Here is a 14,607-nt window from a genome sequence, read left to right on the forward strand (position 1 = left end):
CGGACAATACCTTCGCCACAGTGAGCTCCATCAGACTAGAATGAGATGGGAGTGAGGTGGAATCTTCTTTCAGCCTATACACAGAATCCTCTCCTTCTCTGTTTGTCATCCTCTTTCTCTTTCTTTCTGTCGTTTTTTCTTTCTTTCCACAGTGTCATGTGAGCGAAGCTCTGCTTTCCACTGCCCAGTGGCCAGAGGGCATGAGTTGAATTAGCTCTTTCATGTTTGGCCTTTTTCATCAAAGAGAGCAGTGAAGACACAAAGAAGAGGCTAGCTACATCTAAGTCTAGGCATCCAAAGCTTGGTGAGTGAGATATGAGTCACACAGTCAAGTTCCTCCATTGGTATACTCTAAGGCTTGACAATACTGACAGCATTAATATATGCTGACTGTTGACTCAGTTCTCACACAGACACAAACACACACACACACACACACACACACACACCACACACACACACACACACACACACACACACACTCACACACTCACACACACACACACACACACACACTCACACACTCACACACACTGTGTGTACTTCTGTTAGCTGTGCAGAGAGTGTGTTTGGAGGGAAGTCCCTCAACTGGTACAGTGAGATGTTGACAACACCAAAACCATGGCTTTGATATCAAGGGAACACATTTCAGCTCTGCACACAGGATTCAGCAGGAGTGTACAACTGGCGGGAGACATACCAAACATTTTACCCGGGAGTTATAAAGGCCCTCTTTCACCGCATTACATGCACTGTGTGCAGCCAATCAACAAACTAGCTTAATCAATATACCACAACAGGGCACAGGATACAACCACACACAACTAGCTGGTGGCAGTCACACATCACATGATCCGTAATGGTCTTGCCACACAGTGCAACATGCCATGCCAGAAGCCAGCTACTGTTAAGCACAACATGACTGCCCATAAAACCTGCGCTGCAGGAAACAACATCAACAATAAAGCAGCTTTCACAAGCATTTCGCTGGGATTTTCAAGCAGGCATAAACTGGTCCAACACATATCTAAACTGACAATTATTTGGATATACGTATGAATTACTACATAAATATACAGCATATGAATATGTAGACTGAATTAAAAATACTCACAACCCTTTATTTTAAATCATTCTGCATAAAAAGACATATATTCACAGTCGTATAAGTATTAGCAATAGGTATACTACTCAGGTTGTGCTGCCCATTCAATAATATGGTACAGCTCTGGATTTGTAGGAATGATTTATGAGTGATGCCATGGTAACTGTACTTAGGGTAGTTCGACAACGACAGTAGAGGCTCAGCAACTATTACAAAGCAAAGAAAAAGAACCAAACACCACAATGGCCATCAGTTCATGCAATGGACTGTTAATTTAACGTAATTGCTTGTTGTAGATTGTGAATGCCATTAATTTTGAACTTGAATAATGGAGAATTCTATACAGGAAGCCTACATTTTTCTTTGGATATTGCGTTGGATGACCACAGTAACCGTATGGCATGTGTCTTCCTCTTTAAGACTCTTAAAAGTGCACTTAGCATTTTGATGATTTGTTATGTTTTCAGCATTTTTCTGCACAAGTATGTAAATATTTTTTATGCCAGACACTCTAACACACTTTATATGTGATTTTGGGAACTCTGTGATGAATGGAAATGAAATATATGACGATCGAAAACTCATGAAAAAACACAATCTGGACATTTTATCTGGACATTTTATCATAACTCGGTTGCCGCTTTGGGTCGAATCAGTGACGCATGCACGTCAGGTCAAAACCAGGCCATTTTCGTGGGTCTATCACTAGGTGGCAGTCTCGCCAGGTCTCGCTGATCACTTCCCGGAAAGTTTACACAAGTAAGTAACAGCAGAGAATGTCTAATAAAGGGAGAACTGCCACTCTCGGAAAACTTCCGGTTTCTGAACTGGTTGCAGTTCCTCCTGTGGTTCCACATGAGGGCGCTCGTCCACGAGTGCAGAATGCATGGAGGTCTATGGAGCTGTACCCCTCAAAATCCACTTTTCTCGGGTTATACTTTTTTTTCAAGTAATTTGAATATTGTTTTCGAAAGGGGAGGCAAAGAAAATACACTTGGTTGAGTATTATATTTTTTAAAGTCACTTAATTGTTCTAAAAAGCCTTTCAAACGTGTCAATGACGTCATTCATTAGCACAATGCTAGCGTGTTATGGGCAACAACGACCCAACCTGTAAGAAATCAAAAGGACATAAGTACTCGTTCATTTAACTTTTGACTTATAACCCATGTTGAAGTTATACAAACTACAATCAAATCTGAGATTTGTCAACGACAATCAGGTGAAAGAGACAAATTTAGCCGTCTAGCTCCATTGACTCCCATTCATTCTGCACTCATGGCGATCGCCCCCAGTGAAACTCTGGTGGAACTGCAACCAAAATTCGGTACAATGGGACTTAATACGGAGTGGCCAGGCTCTCCGTAGACGGGCTCTGGTAACAGGCAACACTTCATATTTCATGAAAGACCATATATCTCCATTTCTAGAAAAAAACAGCGATTTTGATGAAAACTAGCCACTGTTTAGCTTGGGATTTCTCAGGAACAGAGGCGTGTAGAAATACACGGTTTGCACCCACCGAGAGCTTAAAGTCTCACCTTTTAATCGAGCTATTGTATGTGTTCATAGCTATAACACAGAATATGCTGTGGCTGTACAAAAATCATCAACAATGGTCTAGATTGCTGGCACTCTAGGACAAAGCTCCCGAAAACAGCTTGGCATTCAATGAGTTAAAAAGATCTATTTATATTGTCAGTTCCACTATGCCTGTAACTGTAAACTGTATGTAACTGTGTAAGGCTGGTACGCCTCTCTACGCCTGTTATGATGCTAGAGTTGGAAACATTTCCCAATCGCGAGATGCCAGACTCTTTTCACAAAGTGAAACAAAGTAGTGAGTATGGAAACCAGGCTATTATTATACTACAGCACTCATGTAAACATTGGGAGGTGACGGTGTCTGGGAGCATGATGACATACACCCAAGTAGCTCTACATTTCAGTCTTTGCTCATCTGGTCATTTACATGTTTATGCAACAACCAACCACCCACCCCACCCTCCAAACCATCCACTTTTGCCATCCGTCACTGTTACAATCCTTGAGGCAAGAAGTACACATTTTTCTTGTGTGTATCAAAGTAGAAAGAAATATAATTAATGTGCGCATTTCTATAATGCTTTGTTGTAGACAGCCAGAAAACGATCCAGCTCCATCAGTGAAAATCCAATGTATACCCACGCAGTAGATGCAGTAAATGCTAACCTTAAAGTATACCAAAAGGCAAATTCTAAAGAAACAAGATGCAATATTCTGCATGATAGAGGAAGACTAAATAATATTCACCTGTAGATTGTATCAAACCTCCTCTAACCCACTCCCTGCAAGCCCAGTGTGTCTACATACACATTACACCCTGAGGCAGTACACATCATTGAGAAGCATATACAGCATATGTGATGAATGAACCACCGGCGAGGAGCAGAGAGACTGCAGCAGGCATCAGCGCCGTGCTCTCAATCAATAAGTACACACCACAAACTGGTTTTCACTCATCCAGCTTTAGACCTCTTGCAAATGCCACAGCTGAGATGACCCGCCCCAAAGGCAGCTATGAAGATGATGATCTTTCTTACACTCTCCCAGTGGTGTGTGTGTGCCATGCATAGCCTAACGAATGCATAACAAATGACATTAAATTTGGTGTGCGCACTCGTACGCAGTCAGTAAGCATACAGTGGTAAACACACACACACACACACACACACACACACATACATGTGGTACCTTTGAAGAAGGGCATGGTGAAGGTAGAGTCGGAGGTCCTCTCCTCCTCTTGCCTTCCTTGCCCTGGCGATCTTCTTCGTCTCCAGCGCATCCTAATACAGGTCTGCTGTACTGCGCCGTTCCCAATCACACACACACACACACACACTCTCACAGCCCCGATCTTCCCGCTCCTCGCCTTCTCGTTTAGTATGGAGCACTCATTCACTGAGACTCAGTGTGACTCTCTCCTGGGAGGATTGTTGAGCAAACAGATGACAGAGAGTCTTCAGCACACATCCTTGTTTGTTACACACTCACACCAATAGCATAAGACTTGAAATGGAGACAGAGATGAGGTTTTGCGCCTGTTTCTCTCATATATTTTATCTCCGTCTCCCTTTCTCTCTCTCTCTCTCTCTCTCTCTCTCATCAGGACAGCATCTCACTGCAGCAATTTCTGCCGCGTCAGCCACACAACTCAGAACGTGCACACACACACACACAGAGACACACACACAGAGACACAATCACTCTCTGTCTCTCTCTCTCACACACACACACACACACACACAAACCACACACACAGCAAAGAAATGATACACGAGGTCAAACCACAACACCGATACAAAGATATTTACACCAAAATTTGAAGTCACATGTATGTGCGACTTCTGTTCCATACAAACTGAGCCGTGTGCAAGGCAGGAATAGTAAAATTATCCTTTTCATCTCATCTCCATAAACCAAAACAATTCCAATTTAACAGTCAAAATGTTGAGATAACAGAAGATAGAATACTCCTTAAGGTAATTTTGGGTCGTAGGACAATGACTCAGCGAGCTGGACACTGCACTAAAATGGGTGCACTCCTAAAGCTGTTCAATATTACGGGACAACACCATCCAAACACTTCCCATTGTCACCTTCACACCCATCTGAAATACACATGCTCTGAGAATGACAAAATAGTACTGTTTAAAACTACCTTAACCAGGCTAAAATATATCTTGTCTTTCATGTCAACTTTGACGTATTGCTAAAAAAGTATCATTGAATAAAAACGCTTCAGTGACAGAAGATCGGATACATTGGTACTTCAAGTGTTCTTGTAACTTTGATTCGAACACTCTAAAAATAAACTTGTTTCTCACTATTGGTGTATCTACAATTATATCATTGGAGGTGGCATACACCACAATTACTCACTATACTAACGACTTCTGAAGGTGTGTTTTTGCAGACAGTTTGGACAAAATAAACTCATCTCTCAATGTTGGTCTGTGACTGGAAGGTTAAAACTGGAATTTAGTCAGACTTTCATATCAATTCCTAGCAAGCATGCAGTTCTTTACAAAAATAATGCATTGCATTGCCCTTTACTACAGAAATGCAATATTTTGGAAACTGCATTTTACTGGATTGTATTTCTGAAAAACTGCAGTATTATTCAAATGATCCATTAAAAAACAAAGCTTTGCTTTGTACCCACAGTGCCAGTAGCAGTGGTATACATAATTTCCTCCTATGTATTACAACTTTATCATAGGCAATTGGCTTATATTACTTTGTATGTGGTCTGTTTCTAACTGGTCACCAAGCAAGGAAAACACATTAAAATGCCAACTGAAAGCATCAATAAGGGGGTCCACCAGCCCAGCAGCGGTAGTTGCCATGGAACCATTAGTGAAGTAGGCTAATGATGTGTCATTTAAAACCAAATTTATCTTAACAAACAAAGATAAAGATTCTTTCTTTCACATCTTGCATCTCGTCCATCTCATTCCCTCGGACTGCAGCAGGCAAAGCAGCTCACAGGCGGAATGCTCTCTGATTCAACTGTGAAGCAACACAGGGGAGAGCTGTAGACCAAAACAATTAAAGTCGAATGAAATTAGGCCTCTAATTGGTCGGGCTAGTCATCTGAAACACTACAACAGCATTAGATTGTCTGTTGAAACCTGGCTAATCTATTTATTCATTTAGCTGACGCCTTTGTCCAAAACGACTTAAAAAAAATAGAAAACAATCAAGGTACAGTGCGAATAGGAGGCAATAGTGTAATAGTAAGTACTAACCTTGCATAAGAAATAGAATGACAGCTCAGCTCAGCTCAGAGTCAAATTAAGTCAAGGGATGTAGATCAGAGGCAGAGACAGCATAGAGAAGAATAGCATGGTAAGTGCAAGTTAAGTGTGTTGTGTTCTTAGCAGTGTTAGGAAAGGAGGTACTCTTGGGAGAGCTGGGTCTTCAAGAGGTTTTTGAAGGTAGAGAGGTATGCCCCTGCTCTGGTAGAAACTGGTAGTCCCTTCCACCACCGCTTATTTGGGAGACCGTGCAGAGACTGAAGGGTCATCTGGTAGAAATGATAGAGTTGTGAATCATCTGCATAGCGGTAATATGAGAAGCCATGCAAGTGGATAATCAGACACAACAAGGTGGTGTAATTGGCAAAGAGAAGGGGCCCTAGCACAGAGCTTTGGGGTACCCCTGTGGTGAGGTAGTAAGATGTGGATAGCTGTCCTAGCCAAGATACGCTGAACGAACATCCCTTGGGGTAGGATTCAGATCAGTAAAGTGCTGGGCACAATCTAGCGGGAGTGGGGCTGAAAAATCAACCCCACAGACATTTAGCACACGTCTTAAAATCTTGCCTACTGGTAGACATTTCCTACAGTATGTGGCAATGAGGTACCATTAATATTTCTGAGGGTACAGGTGCCTTATCATCTTATACAATTATTTAAAAGATGTTTATGTTGAAATAACAGGGAGCATGTCATTGTATTCCACACATCACCCATTTCCAAATACCACTGGTGCAACCCACCTTAGTTCAGTAGAATAGTCTGAAACCCAGACAGAAGAGGTAGAGAAAAAGTCAACAAAATGCACTGCAATGCCACATGGCAGAGGTGGGGCCAGACAGCGGGGCATCCACAGTTCTCATCAACAACACAGCTCATGTTTGGCATTAGAGGCGGGTCTCTCTAGGGTGCTACCACTTTCTCTCACCTTCCCAGTCCTCGCTAATACTACTTCTGCCAACAAACACACCGCATTTATTTGGCCATAACGCATGGAGGCAGTGATGACCCTACTATCAGGTTGTCTTCTGCCTTCTCCCACTTCCTCTGTTCTCCTTTCCCCTTACAAGAACCCCTTACCATCTGGAAATCATTTCCTACCTCTTACGACACCAACCCATTTTGCTGTTTGTTGATCTTGACAAAGTGCCATTTTCCCATTAGATAAAAATTCCAAGATCATAATAAATTGATCAGCCAAGAAAAAACGCCTCATAACAAAGGCATTTTCTATACGGGTTTTAGAGACTATATTTTTCATGTATACAGAAGATGACGACAGAACATTAGTAAAAATTCATTCCATTTATACACAGCAGAGTTAAACTTAAGGCTTTAGACTATTACGCAAGAAAGCAGAACTTTAGGAGGAGGAGATGTGGTTGTCAGCCAGGATTTCTCTCCAACCTACGCCTGCAGTCTCCAAGGTAACAACAGTGGAGTGAGGATCGGACCCTTAAGGCTTTTTTATAATCATGAATTTTGCCCCCCAATAACCTCCCTTCACTGTCACAAGGATCATGTCAGGTTATGCAGGCCAACACTGGGAAACAGCTGTTTTCCCAAAAGGGGTAAAGTGACAACTTTCTCTAATTCACTGCACTTTTTAGTGATTAATCTTCTGGCCCCTCAATTTAAACAGTTATTCACGAGCAAGCTGTGCCAAAGAATATGATAAGCCAATCAGCAAAAAGACTAGAAATGCTTTGAGTATACAAGAGAAGATGTATAATCACAATAAATAACCACTTGTTCTCAGCAGTTAGAGGAATGAACAGCTAATGACTGCAGTATGTGTGTGTGTGTGTGTGTGTGTGTGTGTGTGTGTGTGAGAAAGAGAGAGAGAAACAGAAACAGACGCATGATCCAGAGGAAGCTAGCTCTTACAGGAATCTAGGAGAGTAAACACTGAACAGCTGACCGTGGGGGCCTTGAAGTTCTCTGAGCCATTTGGAGACGAGGGAAATCTGTGGTGGCACTACTGTCACTCTGTGTATTTAACTTGGGTTCACATAATTCCACTGGGGAGCAACACGAGTTGTTTTGGAAAAACTTACCACTGCAATCTCTATGACAGGTCTGAAATGACTTGATATGCTACTTGATACTTCACACAGATAGAGCCTTGTGTTTGTACAGGCTTTAAACAGTTTTGGACGCTCTAAACATTTTGCAATATGTCTCATAATTATCTTATCCTATATCTAAAGCATAACATGATCAGTTGCCTCAGATCTGTATTTAATAAGCTGTGTTGCATTTGTTTGAGCAATTGCAGAAAAATGCTGTTTTTATATGCATTAAATCAAAGATTACACATTCTAGTTACAGATTATGCTATCAAACATAAATATTGTTGTCTTCTCCAGGCAGATGTATTTGCTGCATGTGGGGAAAAGTGACAGCAAATACTGTATCTCCCCAAACAAATGTGAAGACAGCGCAGAGCTACTATGCCAATACATCTCACAAACTAAAACACACAAATACAAATGCTAATGAAAATCTCCCTGCAAACAAGTTTGATGGACCTAGAGAGGGGTGTTGCATAGTTGCTTAAGTTTCTCTTTGGTGTCAGATCACTTCTCCCTGTGAACCTGGGAACGGTCCAGTCAAGTTCAGAGACTGGGGAGGTATGGTGGACAGATGTGAGGAACGGGATAAACGGAGAAGCTGACACAGGCCCCTGTGAACATTCCACAATGTTGCGTCTTATTCAAGCATCAGTCATAATAACACAACAGTAACAGGGTTTTTAAGTAAGTAAACAACAACAGAGTGCATGGGAAAGCATACTATCTGAAGAGTTGAAACAAATAATGAGACTTGCTCCCAGCTCAGTCAAAAAAATCAAGACAGCTTCATTGTTGAGCTTCATGTTTCATGGAAGGATTTGTCTTCCCCAAAAGAGTAATCTCTTGTTGAGTGTCTTTCTCTCCTCTCATTCCTGGTCTCCTCTCTTTATCTCTTTCTCTCTGTGCAACTGTATTTAGTTGTCCTCAGTCCCACCGCATAGCCCAATGGCATGCAATTTAATTTGCCTTTTTATTTCTTTCTTTCTTAATTTCCACTGTCTCAAGTTGATGATGTGTGTCTTATGATGATGACTGTCTCAAAATGATGATGTGTGTCCACATATGTGGCTCTTAATTTGAGTGTATATGAGGACTCTACTGCAAACAAAATCTTCCTCTGGGTACAAATAAAGTAACTTGAACTTGTGGAAATCAAACTAATCTCAAAGGTCAAAGACAGTCTACTAAAAAAAATAGGAGTATAGGCTAAGGATTTGCTTCAGGGCCTATGATGCCAAATACACAACTGTTACGACTCAGCTCACGGGCAGCAACATAAAGTGGAGACAGACGACAGAGCTGCCAAAAGTAAGAGTTTCATTTTAATAAATGAATAACTTAAATGTAAATCTATTGGGGATTACCATAAAAGCAATGCCGAAATGAGCATTGTAGCACCAGCTTCAAGAGTATGGTCAGAGGGCAAATGCTGTTTGCTGAACAAACAGCAATGGCTTTTATCCTCACCTTCCCATGTGTGGACAATCAAGGAAAATGTGCACACACCACCCAAAGGTTGCACTGCCACGGCCCGGGGTGCAGAGGTATGTCACAACAATATTTTCTGTATACATTCAGTCTGATATTTTCAGAACAAAGATAATTCCATAGTCAGCGTTATTATATCTCTTGAAAGGAAAATCCATGTCATTCCCAAACCAGAATACTTTGAATAGTTTGTTTTCACCTGGGTGCTGCATCTCCTCTACACATGCATTGATGTGATACGATTATTCAATTCAAATAATCTCACCACCAACTCTGTTCTGAGAATGTAGAGAAACAAGATGATGGGAAAATGGTGGTGTCAAGAAGAATATTTAACAATAATATGTTCTGGACTTTACCAAGTCTGACACTAAACCATTCAGCTACAGACAGCTTTCCCTGACTCACTGACCACACTTCAGTCTCATGACTTAACGAGCTGAAACTTTCACATGAACTTCTCTGTGACCTTGAATTTCTGCTAAGATGTTCAGACATGATCACTCTGTACAATTTAAAAATTCTTATACGCCCCATTTTGATTTTTTTACCCAATGTTGCACATCATCTACTTAGGAGATCATTGCTCATACATACTTTGGCCTATAATCAAATGCCTGACCTCTTTGGAAAGTTGAGACACTGTAGTTTCTTGGAAAACAATCAGAAAAACTGTGTGATGTACTGATACAGAGTTACAGAGGCTAGAATATTGTTTTCTCATTCTGCCGGATAACAAGCATCTCTGAACTGACCACATTTCAGCCCTCTAGGTCACTTGACATGACTTAGAAACACAACTGAGCCCTAGCATCAGGTCTTGTGAAGCTGTGTGCAAAAGTAGATCAATATAGAATGAAAACTACTTACTTTAGACCATTATTTGCCAAGGTATGCTCATGCGTTTTGTAAAATGCCCTATGGAAACTCCCCATAGGACTTTTGGTTATCCAAAATACATACTGACAATCAAATGCTTACCGCATATGAACCCCTTTGTGTAGAAGCATAATCTTGGTCTCAAATGAAAGGTAACACATTGATTTTCATGCTTTCATGTATTTGGATTATACTTCAGGCGTTCTGATATGGAATGACTACACTAAATATGAAATAATTACAAAATATTATAAATCTTTACAATTTCTATTTTAATTCAATTGGTGGACTAAATCTGCATAACTAATATTTCATCAAATGACATGAATATTCAATTTCTATGGATTCTTGTGAATATTTCAAGACCCAATATGCTATACTGTATCTAGCATATTGCTAAAGGATGATTTCTTGTTTGTTTTTTGTCTTCTGACACTTCTAGCCTGAGAGTAGCCACGTGGGACACACACAGGATAAGAAAGTTATCCTTCTTGAGAAATGTGGAGACTCCTATCCAATGAAGCTTGTGACTTGAAAATGAAAAGGCACATGAAACTGTTAATTGCTCACAGACAGAAAACAATCAGGACATTACTAACCTTCCTTGAGGTGCTCATTGTGACTGACATTTGGCTCCAAGTACAAATCATGGGTGAATCTCTCAGCCCCCTTTTGAAAATACTCACTATAGCAGACACCCCCCTTCCCCAAACAACAAAACCAAAACCCATAGCATAGCACTAAGACGGAACTGAAAGGGAAGTTGAGAGATCGAGGACGACATCTATATGAGTTGGAATTTGGAGGGATTTTTTCATTGCACAAAGCAGTCAGTAATGAGTTTGCTTATAGTAAATATACATGATATGACAGTACATATCAGGGAAATAAGCTCCCAGATTTTCATAGTTAGGCTATAGATCTACAAGTTCCTTGAGACATAGGCTACAGATGTTCTTTCCTCTGTCGTCAAGATGATATGCTCATCAACACTTCTGACTAGTCTACAACTGCCCTTTTCATTATCAGTTAAATTGCATTTAAACTCCATGGACCTAAATGAATCATTATCAAGGCAGAATAAACAACAATAGGCTAGCCTAGCTTAAATAGATTATGCCTATGTCCACTTTGCTTGCGCGCAGTTATGCACGCACACCAGACTCTAGCTGGGTGGTTTCCATGAGCGCAACAGCGTTAAATCAACAACTCATCCTCAATCCTTGTTATAGCTTATGTGGACACCTCAGGATTAATATTAAAAGTTACAGGGAAATTGCATTTATAGGCTACAGGGCAGCGGTTACACTAATGCACAGCCACTATGTATCCTATAGAATATGATCAATGTCGACCAATAGTCATTCTTGCAACAGCCTAAGATGTGATTGAGACTGAATACACTGACAAAGATAACCAGAAATCAAAAGAAATTCTTACTCTTTGGTGGTGGCTTGCACGCAAGAGCAGCGATGTGTTTTTGTAAACCCACAACTTTATTTTCCAGCGTCCCTGATCGGTGACAAATGGACACAAGTTCACCCTCGAGCTCCTCCAAGATGCTGACCGACTGTCGGGATAAATCCGAGAGCTGCCGGAGCACAGAGCATAGAGTGAACCCACACACATCCACCAACTCCGTGAAAATGTTAATGTCACCCTTGCAGACATCCTTGGGAGATATTGTCCTCTTGCAAAATGGCATTTTCTTCTTTTTATAATCCCCCGCAGACCGATGTTTGTTCGGTGAACAATATGTTTCCAGCTAGATTAACTCCTGTGTTAGCCTACAGAACCATGCTCAGAGTTGGAGTACAGTGGTTTACGCATTCAACTTTGTCCACTGTGCGGAGCTCTCCCGAAGCCTACTACAGTAACCTACGTTACATTCTTCCTAAATCGAAACCTGCCCCGGTTACAGCGAGCCCAGGCTAAACAACTCAACGCAAGACGTCATTCCCCGAGCTTTGCGACTGAGTGCCCCAACTGAATACGCTGTGCACAGCAGGCTATGTTTTCATATTAATCCCTCGCTCTGTACGCAAGAACCAACCATATTCTATCACAACTAAATCGTTTCTTATGTAATACCAGCTATCATTTGCTTATGTTAGATATAATTCAAACGGCCCCACCTGTCGCAGTCTTTAAAAAGACACATTTCGTCCTCTTTGTGATAAACAGGCTATGACTCAACATGAAACTTTTTTTACAATAATAAAAAGTACCCTTTAGGCGGACAAGCAAAAGTCTAGATTTATCAGCTGCGTCTGGAAACCAACAAGAAAAAAATCCAACATTGAAATACACTGAAGTTCAGCTAGAGGCTCCCCCACCCCCATTTCCCAAGTCCGTTCCAGACAGCCCCTCCTTACAGACACATCTGGCAGACCTCAGAACATAGCTAGCAATAGTTTGTGTCCAGTGTCCTACATGTTTGCATGGTTAACATAAATAGAAGTTGAATAAAGTGGAAAAGGGCAGTGAGGGAATTAAATGTCATGGAGAGAGTGGCCTGCCTTCCATGTAGCTAACTCTAATCGTATCAGGCATCATCTCCATGGCTCGTTGTGAATGTCTATCACATGGGAACTATTGATTGGAAACATCTGTTTGGAAGGGTGGGGGCCCAGTCTTTATCAACATGACTGTGACCATTGTTCCAAGATCCCACCCATTTCAGAGGAGAGGGCCAGTGCACATGCACAATATACTCTTGAGGGAATCATCCCCTCTACCAAATAAATACTCTTTTGAAAGTCAAAGTCGTTTTATCTTCTGTTTTTCCCTTTGGTCTCTATGTATTCTGTATTCTATAGTCTCTGACAACTCAGCATCAGTACCATACCCTACTTTCCGATCAAGTGAATCTATGCAAGATCACAAACAAAACAATCTATGACTTGGCAATATATTACAAATTAGAAAGGGGGGAAAATGTTCATCTTAAATGTAAAGACCAAAGAGCAGTTACAGAGAAATTCACACCTACACCTATATTGAGCCCAAGGACATTCGGGCTGAGAGTTCTGGGCTGGCCAGAGGCCCCTGCTGGGCGTGTTGTTTTGGGCTGAACTGCGCCATGCTGCATCGTGCCGAGGTGCTCCCGGCCATGAGGCCAAAGGCGGCAGTAGGAACAGCCTGCAGCCCAGCAGGCCCCATATGGCCCTCTGGAAAGGAACCGCGCCACCCACACACGCATGCACAACTTTATGTAAGATATGCACTGCCATACAGTAAAACATGCAAGATATGCACTGCTGTACAGTAACATATTAATATAACATAACACAGGCAACAGAAGCAGAATACACACATTACTGACCTTTGACACAAATTCCAACCTAACTGTATTTATCAAGAATTTCAATATGTACAGACTAAACAATGATGGAATATCATCTCAGGGTGAACAAGTTCGCCCCCAGCAGACCAGACATCGACCAGAGGTAGAATCCACCATCCTCAGGTTATTTGAGTTCACATACCACTCTTCCGCGCTCCTGAAGCAGCGTGTCGATTGGCTGGATTTTTTTTTTTTTTTTACACCAGACATAATTTCTGAAATTTATCAAAATCCCGACACTCTACAAACTACAAGCTTTTCACTCAGTGTTTAATTTAATTAAACATAACAAACGTAACTCAAGGAAACAGAACACTTGTGTGCCCTTTTATTGCATGGTATGCATCCCCTAAAAATACAAAAAATCTATACCAGTTCCAAAGGAGAACGCTGGTTGTGATATTGATGATACGGTTTTAGTAATGCACTCAACGTAAAAGTTCTTAGTTTCTGTTACAAGTCTTTGTGCGACAAATGACCATAAATGCATTGCTGTTATAAGCAAGTTGTATATTTTGCACATTCTAGTATATAGGGCAAAAGGTACACATTTCATAAATTGGTTTGTTGTTTTTGGGGAAAACAGCATTTCTGTGCTTATATATCCAATGGCTTGTAAGTGGTTTTGTCAGACTGCCCTATGAAATGTGTCAACACTACAAGTTAAGGGCTTTGGCTTATCAGACAGTCCCGGTTGATCTCCATGGTGCGTTAAGTTTGTCTTACCATAGTGATACTAGTGTCTTATAAATGTAGATTTTGAATAGGTACTAACCTTGTTTTCAACATTTAATTTTGCAGATGTGTGGTGTGCTGCATTATTCACGATGAAGTTTTGGAAAGTTTGAGGTTTGTCTGATGCTACACACTTGAGATATAAGGAATTATTCCACAGCTCCGAAATACCGTGGGCCT

The 14,607-nt window shown here is 41.2% G+C and overlaps 1 protein-coding gene across 1 annotated transcript in view; it reads right to left on the reverse strand.

The window, feature by feature from the left end:
- The window catches only part of nhsl2 (NHS-like 2), a 57,413-nt gene extending 45,211 nt beyond the window's left edge, over window positions 1-12,202 (reverse strand). Inside the window, exon 1 of the mRNA XM_076289135.1 lies at window positions 11,787-12,202. Coding sequence (XP_076145250.1) covers window positions 11,787-12,051 — 265 coding nt within the window. The 5' untranslated portion in view covers window positions 12,052-12,202. The remainder of the gene's footprint in view (window positions 1-11,786) is intronic.
- Between the last annotated feature and the right edge of the window lie 2,405 nt (window positions 12,203-14,607).

Source organism: Alosa pseudoharengus, unplaced genomic scaffold (assembly GCF_046254945.1).
Source record: "Alosa pseudoharengus isolate Yale_2024_CS ecotype anadromous, Long Island Sound unplaced genomic scaffold, YU_APseudo_1.1 YU_APseudo_1.1_scf_17, whole genome shotgun sequence".
NCBI lineage: Eukaryota > Metazoa > Chordata > Actinopteri > Clupeiformes > Clupeidae > Alosa > Alosa pseudoharengus.